General features: G+C 31.3%; 1 protein-coding gene and 1 long non-coding RNA gene across 4 annotated transcripts in view; one reads left to right on the forward strand and one right to left on the reverse strand.

Annotated features, from left to right (window-relative positions):
* The window catches only part of l(1)G0289 (plexin domain containing lethal (1) G0289), a 22,531-nt gene extending 14,605 nt beyond the window's left edge, over positions 1–7,926 (reverse strand). The window contains exons 1-3 of one of the 2 annotated variants that reach the window (XM_088271264.1): positions 7,829–7,926; positions 5,572–5,766; positions 3,902–4,051 (exon numbers count right to left, since the gene is read on the reverse strand). In XM_088271264.1, the coding sequence (XP_088127390.1) occupies positions 3,902–4,051; positions 5,572–5,766; positions 7,829–7,913 (430 nt within the window). In that variant the 5' untranslated portion in view covers positions 7,914–7,926. The remainder of the gene's footprint in view (positions 1–3,901; positions 4,052–5,571; positions 5,767–7,828) is intronic. The other variant, XM_088271273.1, reaches the window with a different exon arrangement.
* Positions 7,927–9,189: 1,263 nt separating this feature from the next.
* LOC148312895 (uncharacterized) lies at positions 9,190–13,617 on the forward strand. Of its 2 annotated transcripts, XR_015838664.1 has the most exons (3): positions 9,202–9,504; positions 11,582–11,980; positions 12,255–13,617. It is a non-coding gene; the product is annotated as an uncharacterized LOC148312895 (long non-coding RNA). The 2 variants fall into 2 exon arrangements; XR_015838663.1 differs by having other exon boundaries at positions 9,190–11,980.
* Positions 13,618–21,864: the final 8,247 nt, after the last annotated feature.

Below are 21,864 nucleotides of genomic sequence, written 5' to 3' on the forward strand. Positions count from 1 at the left end.
TTAAGGATTAGAAAATGGTTGGTGTATTTAATTGAATAAAATCAATTTCTCGAGAATTAAATAAAATATTTCTTATCTTCATCAATTTCATCAAAGAAATTGTGGGTTAATGATAGCTGAAGTACGATACAAATAATTTAGACTGCAAATTTTCTAAATAACCACTGTTATTTAGAAAATTACAGACGCGCCTAGGCGTCCGCATGTACGCGGCGTATGCACGTAGACTGTCTATGACGCCTGCAACAGAGAAAGTAGAAATGATTCTCCCACTTTTTCCTTTCAACTGCCGGTTGAATTTGGAAAAGAGGAAGTATTTGCTTTTTCATCTGATCCAGACCCATTCTTAGCAGTTCAACTGTTCCACGCATGTGGGTAGATTCCTGTTTTCTTTTTTAATTGTCTAAGGGTGCCATAAAAGAAAAAAGCTGAATTTTTTTCTATTTTTTCAGAGATGACAAAAGTTTATCGCAAGTGGGTCAAATATGATTTTTTTTAAATAAAAATCCATACCGAGGGTCACATAAGTTCAATAATTAAAAGAAAGGGTTACAAATTTAATTAATTTTAGAATTTACAAGGAAAATTTCAATGAACTCTATATAAATAAAAATAAATGAAGAAAATTATATATATATATATATATATATATATATATATATATATATATATATATATATATATATATATATATATATATATTGTTATTATTATGGTTCATAGTTAGTGGTGATTAATCTTACACATGCAGCAGTCATTTCTTAACTATGTCGATGTCGTAGCGGTGATTCAACTCTCTGTCTACCAAGCGGTTCCAACGGACCCGTTCCAAAGTTAATGTTGGGTCTATTAAAACTCTTAATATAACATGTAAATCATATGGAGATAACAATATATAACGCATACGAAGGTTATAAGTAAAGAAAATACCATACTTTACATAACGATCCATAGTTTTCGTTTGCAGTAGACCGAGAGTTAGTAAAATTCATTGATGAAAATAACTGCTCGCACGCATATGTCGATCCAAATGTATTTAAAAGCGCAGTAGCTATTCTTTTAATCGCTTTTAATTTTTTTTATTAAATAAAAATAATTTTACCTAAATGTTTTACCTAAAAAGCGGGTTAGATGATTTCTCACAGGTTTCTCATTCGCCATTCCTGACCTAGACTGTATTTTCTACCTATTAATATTTCTGATTGTTCGGCTTTCTCATAAGTTGTGCACAACCGATTGTAGGAACTAATTCTAGTACTGGAAAAGCTAATTGAAATCACAACAAAACAAAATCAATAATACTTTTCTTTTAAGCGGAAAATAAGAAAAATTAACACCAAATAAATACGATATTTTAAAAACAAATGTAACATCAAAAAAACCATTTTACAATAACATTTTGCAAAGGGCCAATTCCAAACTCTTTTATTATTAATTTCTAATCGGCAGGCCAAGGGCAGTACGGCTGTCTAAACTCAAAACACAGAAAGGGGCCTTTTTTTTTAAATGTTTTTTTGCATTTTTGGACTAAGTAGAATCTACTTAGTCCAAAAATGCAAAAAAATGTCCCTTAATGTGTTTTAAGTTTGGACAGCCGAGTAGACCTCATGTAGATTTCAATTTGAAATTGGATGAATGATTGAGTGTTGAAGCTCAACACAATCAGCACATTCAAATGAAAGTATTTATACAATTCTAGCCATGATCTCACGCTTTAAAATGATCTTATTTTAGGAAACATGATTTTAGTGAATGAATATATCACATAAACACATGGCATCTACACCAAAAGTCTCAAAATATTACATTTTTAAAATAAAAGTTTTGCAATGAAACAAGCTAAAATAGCAAATTGTGGTTTTTAAAATGCTTAATTGAATAACTTAATATTGATGGGTTAATCACGCCCTTGGATAAGTTTTTAATTCAAATATAAATATAGCATATATATAGATATATATGCTATGTAAATCTTAGAGGCATGCAAACTACACCTCAAGGTTGGGAATCAATGAGTTATGTTAACAGAGACACTTAATACGTATAATTATACGTGTATACAAATGATCTCACACTCCAGGTGCAGAAAAACAAAAATGCATGTGAAAAATAACTTAGCTAAATTTTATAACCTACATTTCACTTTCTGTTAAACTCTGGCATTCTGCCGTAATTGCCAGATATCACATGACCACATATTAGCAACATGTTAACCCATCCCTCAGTAAACTATTGAGCAGCAGTTTCGTTGGCGAGTGGAAGATTAACAAAAACGCTGTCGGAACGAAGTCACGAGCCGAATGCAGGATAAACTGAATGAATCCTATAAAATGGATGCATTTAAATACGAGCTTGGAGACTGATGTAAACGAGGCGACATTCAACACTTAGTCACTAAAGCCCACCATAATCATCACCCATGGCAAGATGAATGTAAATTCTGGATGGCTGACGAAGGCCGATTTTGGTAGTCAAGGTGTTAATTAACAATACTATTATATTTACAACATTTTAAGTGTGTCCAAATACTTGTTCACAAAATCTGGATTATCTCCAATTACAGGAGTTATTTTCATATTATTTTTTGACATCTCATCAAAGATGAAGAAGAATATGGAAGTCTGGGCATTTACGGGGCTGACGACCGTCATAGGCTGGTTTAAGTGACCACTTTACACACGTGTAACATTCACCAATTCTACCCATTACTACTACTCAAATTCTTGGAAGTTCTATATATATATGAACCAATTTAGAAACCTTGTTCTTGTGTGTAAAGTGATCACTTAAACTAGCCTATGACGGTCGTCAGCCCTGTAAATGCCCAGACTTCCATATTCTTCTTCATCTTTGATGAGATGTCAAAAAATAATATACTACTATATTATTACACTGAGTAATATCTATGTTCCATTTATTTTCAATAAATTTCCTTCATCCGATACATGCAATTATTAGGTCAGTAAGTATCACTTATTTATTATTTATTTATTAGCAAATAAATTAGTGTTAACAAAATGTCACGACAAACACTATTATACTAATTGAGATCTTCTAAGGAAAAAGGGAGATATAGAGGTTAGGTGGACTACTAGGTGGACTGATAATAAGTGCAAAGGAATCACATTCCCCTCATGGACAATCTGTTACTATGCAGCTGTCAAAATTTTATCCAATTTCAGTGTATTCAGATTCATTACTAATTTTGAATGGATTAACAAACCATAAAATAGTGGACAGCTGAATCCACAACCAAAAATTCCATACTATCGTGATGGCTGATCCTAATGTGCAAAGCAAGCGAGATTGTAAATATCTCTTAAGAATGCATAAAGAATATACAGCAGACATTTGCATATAAGAAAAAAAAATTGCCGCGATCACTTCCAGCAGCTTGGTGGCAACAAGTACGCCATTTGAAAGCATGTTTGGAACTGTTTAGATGCAATCCTTCAAGTTCTTGCATTCATAAACACTGCGGATGAAACTTGAATCCACCATTGTGTCCAGAGTCAAATAAAAAAGCGAAAGAATGGGCCAAAGACGCGAACAACTGCAGGGAATGTCATGATCAATGTATTTAGGGTTTTTCATGGGATCAGCCTCATCTACTACTTGAAAATGTTCAGAATCGTTGTATCAAGCTAAAAGGGGATTTCGTTAAAGCTGCGATGCCCTTTTCATTCAATATTCAGTCTGAGAGATAATGCACATCAGTCCAAATGAGAGAGAACAGGGACAGAGAGAGAAATATGAAGAAATATATATTGTAAGTTAAACGGAGTAAAGAAAGAAGAGGGATCTCCCTGTAGTGGAAGTACTTGAGATATAAATAGACTCTACTGCAGAGTGGTATCCTGAGAAGAAGTGCAGAATGGTAAAACATAAATTGTAATTGTACCTTCTTCGGGAATAATCGGGTCACTTACGACGATGGGCGTACCAGTACTTGAATACTTAACAGACTTAGTACTGTTAATTCCATCTTTATACTGGCGAATCCCGGTACCATTTTCACCCAAATTGTGGTGTGGTATACTAAGCTCAATTTCTGTAAAACAAATTATTTTATAGACATAGTGTATAAACATACACAATTAGGATTGGTAAGAATTATACTAACAAATAACACCCTAACGAAGAATGACAAACAAAATCAGCGAAATAGGAGCAGGAAAAACCCTTCCCTTCCTCCTGCATAAGTTATGCATTTTTTTCTGGTAAGGCATAATAAGAGTAAAAATCTCCATTCACAGGATCAAGTCTTATTAATGTAATTTGTCAAATTGTGGCGGTTATATTTTTAATCTATAGTTCTCATATATGTATTAGGATAATTACAATATTTTAAATACGGTTACTACGACTCATTTCACTTTACGAGTCTGTCCACCTGTAAATTACTTGTCAAATTCTATAATTATACTAAAATTGTTAATATCATAATATCATATGAACTGTTTGCTTAACAAAAACCATATTTCTGATATGGACTTAAGTGTAGAAATGGTACGGTGCCAATAAAATATGATATGATGAAAATATATATGAAAATATGATGAAAATATGAAAAAAAATACAGATCATTGTATGTTAATTCTATTTAGGCACATAAAGCACAAACAAAAAAATACTATCAATTTTGAAACAATTTGCCATTTTTATTATCTACAATAAATTTGTTTCATGTGAGCAGTCAAGTAATCAAATAGAATATTCATTTATCCTCATATTATTATATGCTACATTAGGTATGTTAATACCTAAAATATAAATAAATTTTAGAACATTATACTTAAAATGGAAATAAGAAAATATTAATTAATTACTATTTTCAACTGTTGAGAATCTGTTTATACAAAATGACATCTATAACATTTGATTTATTTATATCAAACTTTCGAGGTGAGGTATGCAGTCCTCTGTACCAGGCATGTCAAATTGCGGCTCGCGAGAATTTTTTTGCAACCCGCGGACACTCGCATTATATTTTTCTTTTATTTTAATTCTTCATTGATTTTTTTTGTACTGGAACATATGATATTCTTTTACAAAATCATTGATTTGGAACTACTGTACCTCATGTGAATGTATTTTATAATAATAAATTATTCACCAAAAGTAAGATAAAAATGAAAATGAGATTTTCGAGGTTTATGATGTGGCCCACCGGCGTACCCAAAATACCTTATGCGGCCCCAGATCCCTTTTGAGTTTGACACCTCTGCTCTATACAGTGGGTAAACATAAAGGGTCAAGAGAAATATTCGGGAATAAATGATCATGTGAATGAAATAAACTCATAAAAAGAATATAATATGTTAATGCAGTGATATAAAGCCACAGTAAAATGAAAACACCAACATAAAAATATTAACCAAGTGTAAATAGTATTCTTGGCAATATGCATAAGTCACTCCACACCTTTTTCAATATCAAATCTACCTCTTTTAACAGTCTACACTATCTTTCACATCAAATGTAAACTGAAACAGGGTGAATTGATTTGCATAATAGACAATATGATGAAAATGGTCGAGTACAAAATTTTTTTTTTAATATAATACTAACTTGGAGAAATTGTTTCATTTTTTTGCAGTTTAACAGTGCCATTTTTGGCTAATTTACTTAGATCCACAGCAGGGGCTTCAGTATTAGCATCGTTAGACACATCACGACGATGCCTTGGACAGTTCAGCAAGACGACATCATTCGGGAAGATATGGTAGTTATCGTCAGCCGCATACGGAGCCAAGACACAATGATCTACCGAATAAAAACATAACAATATATATTACTCCGAAAGTCATTTACTACAGGTAGTTCTCGATACACTACAATACTGTAAATAGTAGTATTGTAGTGAATCGAGAAATACCTGAAGTGAATGACTTTCAGAGTAATAGATATAAATATAATGATATCTATTACTCTGAAAGTCATTTACTTCAGGTAGTTCTCGATACACTACAATAATACTATTTACAGTATACAGTATAGTACTTCAGGTAGTTCTCGATACACTACAATACTGTAAAAAGTAGTATAGTAGTGTATCGAGAACCACCTGAAGTGAATGACTTTCAAAATAATAGATATAAACATAAAGATATCTATTACTCTGAAAGTCATTTAATTCAGGTAGTTCTCGGTACACTACAATACTGTAAATAGTATATTGACAATCTGTCCCCGTGTCAACTAAAAAAAGTCCATCTGAGAGGAAAGCTATTTGAAGAAAATGATGTTATTTGCCTGCATACGTTTCATTAATTAATATAGTGATTATGCAGCCACGGAAAAATTAGCAGATGCGCTGCATCATTTTTTCATTATAATTGCATAAAAAAAGAGATAGAAGCTCGTAAGATACTTGTGTAAATAAGATAGCACGACGGTTAGAGCGTCGTATCGCTGCACAGATAATGCAATGTGTATGCAGAATTGCAGTCCAGGTTCAAGTTCACATTTTATCATTGGAGAATATTATCTGCATGTAAAACAACATTGCATGATAAAGAGCAGGGACATAACTATATTTACTAGTCTATTTATGATAACCTACTGTTGACTAATGTCAGTAATCTCAATTATTCAGACACAGGCAGTTTCCAAAAAAAAAAACAAAGCGTAAGGCTAAATTTTACAGAAGCTTAAAACGCCTCGTTAAATAAATTTCTGAGGATATATAGAACCTTCATGTATTAATTTTTTTTTCATCATACACATATTTACAATTTTAACATTTATGTGGTTTTACTGGGTATTCCCGTGCCGAGGACACATTTTGCAATACTACCTGTATAGATTAGATTGTATATATTTATACGTCATACAAAAAGTCATAAAGGTCAGCACTTCAGTAAATTGGAAAACATATTCCCACATCACGTATTTCCATGATTTTGAAAAGTTGGTTAGTTGTATAACCAGCATTGGTTGTCATTTATTGGCTTCGTATTATCTTTGCTCTTTGCATTTTGTTTATCTATTTGAGCAATACAAAAGTCTATACGAGACACCACATACAGATTCATAAGGAGCTTAAGTGATTTAAAATGAAGGTTTCTTTTAATCATTTTAAATTGCCACAGGTATAAAAAAAAACAGGTTAATTGTACTATTTTTTTTGAGTGACAGGTCAATGTCTACATGAATTCTGAGAAACTTGAGAAGATTTTATATTGGTTCCAGAAGTAAGGATTTTGGTGCATTTTTATCCAATTTCATGGGGAATAAAATATTGTAAATAGTTCATAGAATGAACTTTTCTTGAATTTAGAACCGCGTACACATTTATTATATGGTTTGGGAAAATATGTTACGCCTAAATTTGATTGTTTAAGTATTTTCCTAAAGTTAATTCAAATATTATAGTAAAACGTTTCATAAATATTTACGTACAATACAAAAAAAGAATTAATCTTAAAAACCGAAATAAATTTGTTGCGGAGAAAGCATATTAAGTAATAAGTAGGGACTTTTTTTAGAAGTGTTTATCCACGCGTGAATAGTAAAAACCAATATCGGGATGAAAAAAAGCAACACGTAATACAGCGCTATATAGAGAAATAGGTATAAAATTTGAAGATATTAAATAAAGTGAATCACTGCGGTCAAGTCAGGTAAAAAGGTTAAGTAACACTCTGCTGGTGGCTGAATCATTCGTCGTGAATAAATTTGTATCAATTACGATGCAGTGATCTTTAGCCAGAGCGCACCGATCGTGAACAATGAAAACCATTTCTAGACATTTTTTGGGACAACATGCCAGAAAATCGGTACACGAAAAAGCCAAAACACATATCATAGTATAAATAAAAATTACCTTGGGTAGAAAAATTCACACAGAAACATGATAAAATTAAAAACGCAATTGACAGCATTCCGACGTCAAACGGACGGACAGCCATCTTCGTCGTCAATATAAATCTGACGTCATCAATGTCAACACGGTATTACCAGGGTTATGAATGGGTAAGTCCTTTATTTAAAGTTGGGATTTTTTTGAATTACCCAACATTAAATAAACATCTAAGTGACTGAAATTTAGCTACGTCTTATGCAACACAGCGTTATCATGACCCTACTCAGGCTTTAACTTTTAAAGTTTTATAGCCTATGCCCACTCGTGAGTGGATTTACTCTATATGTTTAAAGTTACTATAATTTCATGCAATTCATGAGTGAAAATTCTAAGTAAAAACAATCGCTTTTAATTTTGACAAGACATATTATTTTTTTACATACACACCTATTGTATGAAAGCGGGGTATTTTGTGTACATCTGTAATCAAAGGCTGAACCTTAGATGCTTCTAGGTTTGATAAGTGAATTCTCTAGAAAAAAAAGTGAGGCTAAACTTTTTAAAAGTCTTTATGTTCCTTTTTCAACAGACATCAACATCCATTTTTGAAGTTGACTTAACTTTTGGAAAAATTAATGGGAATTTTTTTTTGTCGAGTACAACATTTTTCAAAGCGCATGCGCATTACTACACATTGCCGTATGACATTCTCAATAAGTGGTTGTGGTGGTGTTTTTGGTCTGTGAGTTATCTGTGGTCGTCCTTTTTAAGTGTCAGGAACTAATGAGGCCGAACAAATTGGCATTATTTATGTGCTTTTTATTTCAGTATTCGTTGTTTAAGTACCATACTACGGGAAACTAAAGCTACACTAGTCGTCCACATTTAGAAGTCTAGAGAAGACAAATAGGAGAAGGAAATTAGCAACTACTCTCAGTGAATTCTCAATCGAAAATTGTATAGGTTGAACAGTCAGTCTGGGAATGTGTGCTACTAGACTGGAATTCAAGAAGTTTAGAAGCTCTTGCAGCAGAGGATAGTAACATAGTAATAGTTGAGAATAAAGTCCATCCACTCATGTATAAATCAATACATAATATGGCTCCAGAGTATAAATCCGAGTAGTAAATCCTTCTGGAATCGAAATTAAATTCCTTATACTCGAGTCGTTATTTAATGGTCAAGAGTTAATGTCGGTTTGATTAAGGTCAAGTTATAATAATTATTCTAAGCTCTGTACGTGCGATGAAAAATATAAATAAATAAAAAACACAAATAGGTAGGTAACTAGGTAAATAATATTTATTATTTAGATTTTTTAATAACTGCCACATTATGATAATATTGTAGTAGCAACACAGAGGATACGCATGCGTAGTACTTTGACAATTCAAATCAATAAACATAACTGAGCCCAAGTGAGCCTTTGCGCATCATGCGCGGAGTCTGCGGTGCGTAACGTCAGACGTTACAACCGGCCGCAAGTATATAGTATGTTGTTAAAACAGCCGAAAGGAAAGGTAAAAATACTGTAAAAGTGTATGATATATCCAACAGTAAAAGGTTTGATTTTTATAACCCTAAAACCTAAACATCCCACTCTTTTGCAACCACAAAATAAAGTATTCTTTAAATTTCTAAACGTTGAATATTTCCATGTCAATTTAGTTCTAAAGAAGAGTGTTCATGTTATTCCGGTAAGTCTTTATACTTTTAAATTCTGTCATGTGTGCCAAAATCATTCACTGAGACAGTTGCATAATGTGAACACATTCACTGCTATTATCATTGCAGAATGATCACTGCTATGTGCTTTTCCTCTCTAGAAAACCTTTTTCTTTAGCTTTCTGTCCTCCACTGCTGGACATAGGTCCCTTCCGTATCCTTCCACTTTTATCTGTTTGTTTTATTTTTTTTATTTTTAAAGAAATAGCCCACAAAGCCTCTATTTTAGATGCTTGTCTGCTGGTAGGATAGTAAGGATAGGGAAGGTAAATGTGAAAAATACATCACAAACACTCATACCTATTGGAAATAAATCTTTCTTGAATTCATTTTGCAAATAGCGGGAATCAAACCCGCAAAGCCAGTTTTGCAGTCGAGCGTCTACCAACTACGCCACGTCGCCTGTTGCTGCTAGTAGCCAATCCTGCCCCCCGCAGCGGCTTTATCATGGGACCATCTTTTTTGAGGACACCTCTTTTATTCTCCCAAGGTCTCCATCTCAAAATTTTAGGGGTTCAGTACAAAATATTAACTCCTTTTCTAAAATTGCATCTAGTTTAACACATTCCATGCTAAGATCACGCCTAGCGTGTCCATATCTGCCGTCTACTTTTTACTCAGGATATGCGCATGCAGACATTAATGTGCAAGCCTCAATAAAGGTTGTATTTCAAAATATAAACCTGAGCACCGTTGATATCATTAGTTTTTTAAAATTTATTTAAGGAGCAAAATATTCGTTTAATTCATTGGAAATTTTTGTTGCGTTCGGACCATTTCATGAGTAACACTGTTTTGCATAGTAAAAGCGAGTTAACATGTGCGGTTGTGATAATATTTTTTTGTGATTTTTATTAAAGTTGTTTTCATTGTGTTATTGTATCGTTGCACAGTTGTTTTTAGCGATTTGGTGATATTGATAACTGGTATATTTCAATGATATTGTGTTATGAAAACTTTACTGCAGGATATATATTTTTAGTTTATAAGTTTAACCTCTAAGCTGTTCAATTACGAGTGTCAAACTTTCCGTCACATACTGGATCATTTTACATTACAATATTTTTGACAAAATTAAAGCATGTAGTGAAACTTTCGGAAGTCGTTCGGATATCCGTTATAGATGTTCACAGTACACTTTACTTATTCACTTTACTTATTATGTATGACTCGCGGAAGAAAATTTGGCGGCCGTATAAAATACGTGGCTGTCGTATAGTCTATTTTTGCGTGCGCGCAGTTTTTTTAAAATGCATTGTATTAAAAGATAAATATAAATTAAAATGAAATTTAGAAAAATATTTTAAATCAAAGTTTATAGTAAAAACAGACATGATTAATATTTCGAAATTGTGTGAAAATCTTCAAAACAGGGATCAGAACAAAATTCATTTTGCATGTGGGACATTAAAATTGTGTGACTATTCCTTTTCTCGCATTTTGGTAATGGTCGCTTTCACCATTTTTGCTTTCAGAATCGTTGTTTATTACAAAAACATGATTCGTCATTGCCGTATAAATTTTAATTAGGTACAGACACATTTATGATGTTAAAAGTTATAAAAAAAAAAATGCTTCCAGTATTTGAAGCACCGCACGATAATAAACAAACAAAAAAATAGTATAAAAATATCACAAAACACCATGTTACACAATCACTTGTTAGTTAATTATAATATCCTTCTAGTTCCACACAGTTAATAAATATAATAATGATTAAAATAGTTAATGATAATTTAGATTGAGCCTAAACCGATTGAACAGACTATACGATACTGAGAGCACGCGACGAACACGGGACGACCGGAAGTATTCACAACAAAGTTGACACTAAAATAAAATAATTTTGATATTTTATGACACTAAAATCAAAGAGAGCTAATTCATCCATGCCTCAAACCAAATTTAAGTGCAAAAAATTATCCAAAGGTGTTGATATAAGTATGTAAAGTTGAAAAACGACTATGCATGCCGTCAACGGTACTTCTATAAAAACGACAATAGATGCAATGGGCAGCTTACGGGTTAAAAGATTGATTTTGATTCTAGGGCTAAGCGACCGATGCCCACTGAGGATGACCCAATTATCCCCATTCCTAGAGTTCATGAAGAGACATTGGAAATTTCCTGCTAGCAAGTTCACATGGTCTTTGGGATACTAAACCAACTAAAATAAGTAAAATTGGCTGGGATAAATTACCCATAGCAGGATCGTACTGGAAATTAATAAGCATTATGATTTTCTATGCATTAAGTCTATTCAATTTGGTGATCTAGGACTAAAAACGCCAAAACGCCTTCATCTCCTTCATTTTACCAACCAACGACTGATAGTGAGTTTCCAAAGAAACAATATGAGAGGCATATGGAAAATACAAATAAGAGTGATAAGGGAATAGTGTCACATCTAAAAAAAAACATCCTTGTGATACCATTATGAACTTCTAAGTATGTCGCTCGTGTCCTCCTTAATATAATGAAGTAATATGCAAAAGAATGAAAAATATCCATGAAAATGAAATGAGAATGAAAGAAATGGAAAAGGGGATTGAAAATCGGGACATTTTTTCCGTGTTACCCCACATTTGTAATTATTAAAGCTCTTTGGTATTTTTGCATTCATTATTTCTGAAAAATTTTAATGTATGTGAATTTATCTCTCCCAAAAACATTTTAACCTTTAATTTTTCATTCGAAAAATAAATAATTGTATTGATTTCAGAGTTGGCGTGAAATTGAAGAGACAGAATTGAAGTACTGGTGTGAATTGTTTGATCTCAACCGAATGGAATACAATTTTGATGCGACTTGAGGTGATTTGAACATCAAATTGCACCTACTGCCGATGAAATTCCTGACTCGGTAGCTTGTTGCTCAACCGAGCTCCCCGCGAGCCCCTCTCTACCTTACCTCCCCGACGCTGGGTCGTGGCATCCGCAACCAGTTACTCAGAAATCTCTGCTAGTGTTTGGCAACTGCATGCGTACCGAGGACACTAAGCCCGCGGTGTCAAGAAAACATAAAACAAAAATGCCCCGTGCGATGTTAAAAGCTCCCTCAATGTTGGAGGCAGAAAATCCCGAAAAAGACAAATTTACACTTCCCATTCAGTTGGCATTTTTAAAGTGGATTTTTTTACTTTCCATCACTTTATATTTTAGTTTAATCAGTGTTTATATTAAAAGGGATATTCACCGCGGGCCTAACCAAAAATTTCTATGCGTTTGTTCTTGTAAAGAGGAAACCACTAAAAACTCGTCAGGAGAAACCGGACTGCTGACAGTCATCAACAAGCCTTCCATTCCACTAGAAGAGTGTACGGAATTTGTGTCCTTTGGTTTATTACCAAAGTCCTGCACTAACTTTACCATGTAAGATATTACCTGTCGTATAAGTTCCTTATGAACTATCACTGGTCTGTTAATCAGATAGGTCCTAACCCAGACCCCTGCATTTCCTCTCTGGTAGTTGTCCCTGAAATCTAAAAAAGAGGCAATGTACCAACAGGCGAGGGACATCTTGAGGTGTTTCATAGTCAAGTGGGCAGCTGTTGATCTGGAAGAGCTTGAAATGTTAAAGGTAGTTTATGAACCTACCATGACTCATTAGGATTCGGTGAACCTCAAAGCCAGTTCATTGCATTGAATCTCCTGAAATCAAAAAGGGATGTAAAATAATAATTTAATTTAGTAGAAGCTCTCTAATTTGTCACTTTTGGGATTATGGTTGGAAAGCTAAAAGGGTTTGAATTAGAAAATACAATAAAATAAACAATCTCGGAACATAAAAATTGCTTAACATTTTGCTCTTTACGTTAAAGACATTGCAAACCTCTAATTATTATTGAAAAAGAGTTACAATATGTATAAAAGTTAAACATAGTCGATAGTAAATAATTACTTCATAAATAGTCCAACAACCAGGACTTGAACACGGTCAGATCAACCAGAGTGGCGGACCAACTGAGGGCGGACTAGAGTGCTTCTACTTTACTTTTATTTCAAAATGCTTACTACTTCCAAAAATTATCTCATTTATTGTGTACTGTATAATGTTAATATTTAAATAAATAATAAATTTAAAAAGTCTTTTCATTAATTGATTCAGCAGTCAGTTTGTGGCAAAATCTATCCATTTTTAATTTTAGATTTACTTGCTACTATTTCTTAAAATGTTTTGTTACATGTGTTTTGATCATTTTCAAACGCCGTAAATTAAGGTGTTTGAAAATGTTTATACTGTAACAATGATTAAAGAAAACACTTGTTTTTTACCACTTGAGTTTTATTATAGACTACATGTTTCAGAAGTTAAACTTCCATCATTCAGGTCTGTATTCCTGACTAAACCCATCTAACGGAAGATAGTTTTTTTGATACCTTGGGCAGGAAAGAGTTTTCTGCAAAGATAAAAAAAACTTTACATGGCCCTGATTTGTATAAACCAACAAGTCTGTGACTGGTGTGACCAAGCCAACGAGAAACCCGAATAATTGGCTCTACAGATATCATCGGAACACAACATTCCCTCAAGGGGAAATTCTCATAATTAAATTTCAGAACGCGGACGACTACGCAAGTGGTCCGTTGTGGTTGATGCCTGATTTTTTTTAAAGAATGTATTTTGGATTTTTTTTTAATGTATATATATATATATATATATATATATATATATATATATATATATATATATATATTTTTTTTTTTTTTTTTTTTTTCTTATAAATCCTTACCTTTCAATAACTTTTTTCAAACGGTGTTTTTTTAGTAAAAAAATTAATTACGTAAAATGTTACCTGGATTTAGATTAAATTAAGTTGGGACTAAACGAATGCTGGGCCTTAAAACTCAGATTTGTATCTTCCGATCAGTGTATCCAGTGATGTGCCACTAAATTTTTAGCAGCCGGCTCTCACCTTGGTGAGCATTATTATTACACCTAATATTCGGTAATTATTCGTATTCGGCGTAGTTTTTTTTTTATTGTGCAACAAGTAAATAAAGAATAAGAGAGATTTAGTGTGAAAGACAAAGAGAGAGAGAGAGAGAGAATATCAAAAGAAATACAAAATGAAATTTCCATAAAAAATATTTTCAATAATTATATATATTCAATATTAACACTGTCATTGATTGGTGCAGCAAGTGGTTATACCTACTTATATATTCTTTGTGATGACTAAAATATGAGATCAAGAAAGCAAGAAAAAATTGCATCTATTGCAGTTCCTGATTTTCTATTTGATTTGTTGTTTGTTAAAAAACAAAGATAGATATTACTTACACAACACGTGGCGCCTCAGTGTTCATATTTCGCATGTGACAATGTGTGCAGCGTGACACTTTCTAATTCTATCATTGTGTATTCGTCCCTCTCTTTTGCTTCACTCCCGTGTCGTCAAAACATATTTTTATATGTTTATTAAACGTTTTCTCTTTCTCTATACATTATATCTTTATTCTCTCTCATGTAACGAAATGTCCCTAATAAACTTGATGCGTCCTTAAAATTCCCCTCTTAATTGTCGTCCGATTATCAATTATCTAATAAATAAAAATTCCATTTACAGATTGCAACATTTATTTTCAATAACCTCAGATATTTTGTGAATATATTCCATTAATTACAGCCAAAAATAATCATTGGCTTTGGAAGACAAACAAGTACATTTACTCTATAATTAATTTACAGTGTACACACATGAGTGACAATTTTATTAAAATTATTAAGCAACTGGTTTGCTAATAATAATTATAATCCATCATTTTACTATTATTTATTGGTACAGAAATATGTAGACATTTTAATAATTAGTATACACATTGCGATATTTACTGGCTGAATATCGCTATGTTATAAGATTCATTTGTATTTTAACACATATTGATAAATGACTATGTAATATAATCAATGTTTTGAATATATACATATATATATATATATATATATATATATATATATATATATATATATATATATATATATATATATATATATATATATATATTTAAAATAAAATAAGGAAAAGAAATGTACCACGTTGCATATTGTATGCAACTGTAAATCCAAAACGTCAAACGTTCAGGATTTGCGACAATATATCGCAGCTTATTTTAAGGAAGTTCAAATAATTATACTCAATAATAAGAATTCTACAAGACGTGCATGAGACCAATCCATACACAATATATAGGCCTCCAGTTCTATTACTGATCATATAAGCTATTTTGTACGCTATGAACAGTGTTATTATGGTTGTTTTTACGCTGTGGATGCTTTTTCGAAAGCCGAGTCTGTTAGGCTCCAAATGAAATTCATGGTTGAATAAAAAAATTAACTCCATATGCAAAATGCAAAATAAATATGAGTAATTGGCATCCTATAGTTAAAGCACTCAACAAACAGTCAATGTGTCGACCATGTTTTTTTAAAGTAAAACAACACAAACTGTTTGCGGAATAAAAAAGTAAAAATTTAAAAATGCAACATTTATTACCAGACATATAGGAAAACGGCATGTAATTAATTTAGTGTTGATGAAAATTTGTTTTGAGTATAATAATTTGAGCATGCACTGTATACATGCAAATTTTTTGGATGTTAAGTTCCTAAGGATACATAAGAGTCATAGTAAAATCCTTAAGATTAACAGTTACAGCTTTAGACACCAAGTAAATGCTACATGTAAATAATGTCACCTGTACAATAATCTATTTAAAAATTTGCTTATGGCTAAATAATCTCAAATCTCCTTTAAAAAATACAATAGGAATAAAATATAAAATAGTTCAAGACACAACCGTTGTATAATAATTCATGTAATGATATTAGGTTTGACTATTGAGAAAACATATAGACAGTTGAATAACATTTCTAACATTACACACAATTACAGGTAGCTTGATAATATGACAAGTCAAAATCTAGCGATGATAATATATGATGTTAAAATATAGAGAATAAAATTTATCTATTAAAAAATATATCACATGTCTAAATGAAAACACGAATAAAAAAATATAACTTTATTAAAAATTCTTAAATTAGGTGCGGATAAATGAAATGGCCAATTTATTAATCTCAAATTGCATTATGCACAGTCTAACACTAGAAGTGTGACGTTAAATAAATAAGTTTGGTCATAGACAAAAGTTTGATAACTTAAAAAAAAAACAGCAATATCCCACGTAACATGTTATATACTCCACGAAATATCTCACCTGTGAAAATTATTCACGGAAAACAAAAACAAAAAAAGTTTGAACAATGACAACCACAAAGTCGAGATACTTTAGAATATAACACTTATTAACACACTAAGGATGGGTGTTTTTTACGGCTGTACAGCACTGGCGACGGGATTCGTTAATTGTGTACATATAATTATGACTTTAACAAAGAGATTGGTACATAATATTCATATAAAAACATCAAATGATATTTTTTTCTGGCTTTGAAATGAGGCCGGCGCAGAAGGTAAAAATACCCTCCCTGTCCTTAAGTATCAATCGACCCATCGGGTAGAAATACCTTTCCAGTCCTTAGTGTGTTAAAATACCTGGTTTCTTAATACATTTACAACATTCAACAATTTTTTAACTTTTTCATTGATTAGGCAGTCACTTTGTAATAAAATCTGTCCATTTTTAATTTATGTTTTACTTAGTAAATTATTACACTATTCATAGTGGTATTTACTAAGTAAAACATTAATTATATTTTAAACAATTGTGATGGCGGACCTTTACTTTCCAGAAACAACTTATTTTCTAATGAAACTCGGTTAGCTTCAAGATTACTTTTTTACGGTTTGGATTTTGTGCATTACTTTTATCAAATTCCATTATGCACAGATTATGTTACGTATGTTTAAAGTAATATAATTTAGCATTATGTGCGGTAAAAGAAATGCACGGTACCTCATTCGATATATACAAAAAAAAAAAAGTGGTACCTTAAGACCAAACACAAATGTTGGCAGATAATATTGTGTCATTTTACATAGTGCATTACAACTATATACAATACAAAAAACCGCAAGCGGATAGGAGGCAACATTACACAATATAACAAAAAAAACAAAATCCATCTCTATGTTTATATTCAACAAAGATTAGTTTCGACTTTCAATAATTCATTTCATTTTTTAAGCATTAAAAACACAATAAGATTTTTAAAAAAATTGTAAATTACAATTAAAGTGATGTTTTTTAAGCCTCTCGGAGACGGTATTGTCACAGTTTGATTTGCATGTTAAAATTATCTGTCATATCAACATCACAATGAAATTTCTAATAAAACACCTATTTATTTTTGCAACATTGTCGAAAAACAAATAGAATTATGCCAATTGATTACAATCACATGTTGACTGAAGATATAAATTCATTTTTTATTTATTTATTATGTAAAAAATAAAAACAGATTAGTAATAAGAACTTGCTCGCCAGCAGGCAAACATTTGAGATTCATCAACAATATTTAATAGTAAAGATATAAAAAAAGCTATTTTCTGTGAGTATAGATACCTATATATAAATACACAAATGCCAATTCTAAAACTACTAACATAAATATACAAAAATGTCATTTACACTTGTGTTAAATACGACAGTACTCTAGAATGATGAGTTTAATACCAAGTATTAATTATCAAATAAACATCGAAAGTTATGTGTCTATAATATTATTTATTAGCTCATTTGAATAGTGATATATCAAAATGTATCAAACGACCATTTTCTTTTGTTTGTAGATTTTAATTTAAAAAAATGGTCCCTAGTGCTCCAGAGACTATAACCAGGATTATCAATGTTTCCATGAATATAACTCATTGATGGTGATATTCACCATTCTACCCACACTATTCAATTTTGGAAGTTATATTTATGCATCAATTGAAAATATCTTGCATATGCTACTTTTTCGGCACTATCTATAGGTGAGAGTAATAAGTTTTTTAGTAGCAAAAACCCTCATAAAAACATGCAAGATTCTTCCAAAATTATTTCACATACTAGAATTTAGATTTTCAATTTTTATTAAACTTAAATTTTGAATATTTTTAACTGTGTCCAAATCTTTTAAAACGAATTCTGGGTTGAGCTCCAGAAAATGATTGGTAATCTTCGCCTCTGTTTTTCTCTATGATTTTATCTAACGCGTTTGTTTTCTTAAAAACAAAAATAAAACTGCTTTTTTATGTTTAATATGTCAAATAAACGACATGAACACAATCCACAGTGTGCTAGATATCTAAAATAATATTTGATGCCATGACTATCATCTATAATGACGGGACCTTAACAAGCTGCTCTCCAGCATTACCATTGCACAGAGAGGCATCCTGCCCAACATCTTGGCCATGCCCCAGCCCAAGAAGACCGAGAAGAAGGAGCAATAATACGGCGGCTCCATTTCTCCCCCTCAGACTTATCCGATTGACCATGTTTTTCTTTAATATTTTTTATCTATCATTATCATTTTATAAGCACCCTTTAGGTAGTATTTTACGAAAATAGCGCTATATAAATCATCCAAAATTAAATTAAATACGGCAAATGTGATGATCATTGTTGATAAATTGTCAATATTATTGATTGTTCAACTATACAAATGCATCACTTTTGAAAAATACAAGAATTTTTCCATCTTAGAAATTTGATTCAAATTAAATAAACAAACAAAAATAGCTGTTAGGTACATTGTGATATTCACATACTCTCTTCCCTGATTTCCGTTAAAATGGGTTTCTAAATGAATGTGATCTATATTTATTGTTAAACAACGCAGTCAAAAAGTTATACAGTATCAAAAATATTTGAAAAATATCATAAAAACTTAATTCTAAAAAAAGCTCTCAGATCTAATTGTAATTATTACTGAGACAATCAACCAAGTATTGAAATATCATAAAGTAAATTACAAATTATAAAAGGATATGGAATCTCATCAATTGAAACAGCAGTCACTTTGTATTACAAATACCTATCCATTATTAATTTAAATTTTATTTGGTAAATACCACTACTTCTTAAAATCTACTATGACATGTGTTTCGATGCATTCCGCATCATTTTCAAACACCGTATGTGAAGCTAAGTCTAAATTTTACAGTTGTGTTCTTGGGACGTTGAAGGATGAAGAGGGGAAGCTGTTTCTTATTTTTAATCATTGGGAACATGGACAACAGTGGGGAGGCTTTACTTATTGTCATATTGTTAATTATAGGTTTATGTTTATTTATATTTTTAAGAATTTCTATTATTTCAAAATGTTTCAGTTTATGACTTTTGGAAATTTTTAAAAAAGATTTGTACATTATTGTTGTTTTTTTGTGTAATTGTTGTCTATGAAATGGTTAGTGAATTCTGAGAAATGATTATTTCTTAAACATAAATCACGTTTCCTGATTCTTGTTTTGAATTTTCTGGACGCCATACACGTGTCACTGGAAGGAGACACGCGTCACAATAGATTTGAAGAAATAGCAGAGAAATTTAAATTGAAGTAAATGTGGAATAAGTAATTATTATATAATCCTATTAATATTCACCTCCATAGATTAGTGATATAGTAAACAATTGATTGTAATGCCTCAGGCACCACTAAAATCAAAATATAATATTAATTAATGTAAGGGATAAAAAATACAATAGTTTTATTATTTTTATTTTGAATACAGAGATATATCTTTTAAAATATTCATTTGATTGAAATGACTTTTGGATAAAATAGAAAAATTAATAAAGCTCATCAGTTTCAAAGGCATATTTCAAGTAACAAATAAATAACTTTTCATATTTTTTTTATATAAAATACTTTTTACACCATTATATTGAAAGTCTATCGATTGCATTACTAGCCACAAATGACTATCAGTTATCAGATGCATCTTGGATTTTTGCGCAACATTAAACCAAATTAGGCAATTTTTAGGCCGGAATAAATTGTCAATATTATTATTATTATTAACAAAACTGATAAAATTTTATTTCTTTTTTAAATAGATATATCACTGTTTTAAGTATGCCAATGGACAAAGTGGAATATTTCCTGTTAAACGATATAAATTAAATTCTTAATTTTATCCCTTAGATTAATTAATATTTTCCGTTATAAAAAATTAGGAATTCAGCCCCTGATAAATTTTACAAAAATTGTGTTGAACATTATTTTATTTTCTATGTGTAAAAAATAAACTCTCACGATTGCAATATTTTAGTTATTACATATATAATGTAGATGATGTGGTGAATATGTATGTGCAGTTTAAGTTAGAGAATTTTTTCCCCTCTTACAATTAAACTATAGTCTTTGTAGAAAAAGGTCAAAATCTTAATGACTAGATCAAGAGATACTAGGCTTAGTTGACTGTCTCAGTTAACAGAAAACTATTACAACAAAAATCATCACCCTGCAGCCAAAATTGACTGATTAAAACATATGGATAGGTAAATGATGTTTTTTTTAAAGAAATATCTTTCTATATTTATAATATAAATCTCTGAAAACAACAAAAATATCGTTCATATAGATGGCCTCACAACAGAAAACAGACTTTAGATGAAGATACAAATTATCAATGTCAAATTTTGACTAAAACAAAATGTAATTTAAGTCATGATTGTTCCTAACCTATCGCCTCATTTTGGCTTAAGGGCTGATAATAATATAAGCAAATGTTTGATATTCCTATTTCATTTTAAAATATGAGTTTAAAAATCACGGAAACCACCCATAGATCAGATTTATAGTCATATATGATAAAATTAGGTGGTATGTATATAAAACAGTTACTTAACGTTGATAGTGTGATGACAAAATGATGATTAAAATTACAGTTAGACCCCGTTCAATGTGGGGGTTACGTTCCAGTAAGTTCAAACCCCAAAGAAAACGGTGTGAAACAAGGTCTATAATGATAACCTATCCCTTACGTTGCAAAAAGTTCCACATGCAACAGTGATATGTATTTTGTACACCATATGAAAATGTGATTTAAAAACCAGAAAAATGTGAATATTCCTAAATGTTGCTTTTATTGACCATAATTGAAGTTGAAATGTAACAATTTAATAATGGTATCTCTGATAAGTATCTGAAACTGAGAAAAAAATACATCGTAAGTAGCCGCCATAGCTGGCGTAGCGGCACAATCACCCCGAAAGACAACTACTAAAGGAGATTGGTGGAAACAGTATCAAGCCGCGTGCGTGTGTATGCAAAGCATGGCATGCACGCACACACTGAGAAACGTTTGTGAATTGGTGATTCTATTAATGAAATTATTTATTTCCGTCGGTGCAAACGAAGAAATTTATATTATAATA

Source organism: Brachycentrus maculatus, unplaced genomic scaffold (genome assembly GCF_059751285.1).
Source record: "Brachycentrus maculatus isolate JH-2025_06_01 unplaced genomic scaffold, ASM5975128v1 h1tg000029l, whole genome shotgun sequence".
NCBI classification, from domain to species: domain Eukaryota; kingdom Metazoa; phylum Arthropoda; class Insecta; order Trichoptera; family Brachycentridae; genus Brachycentrus; species Brachycentrus maculatus.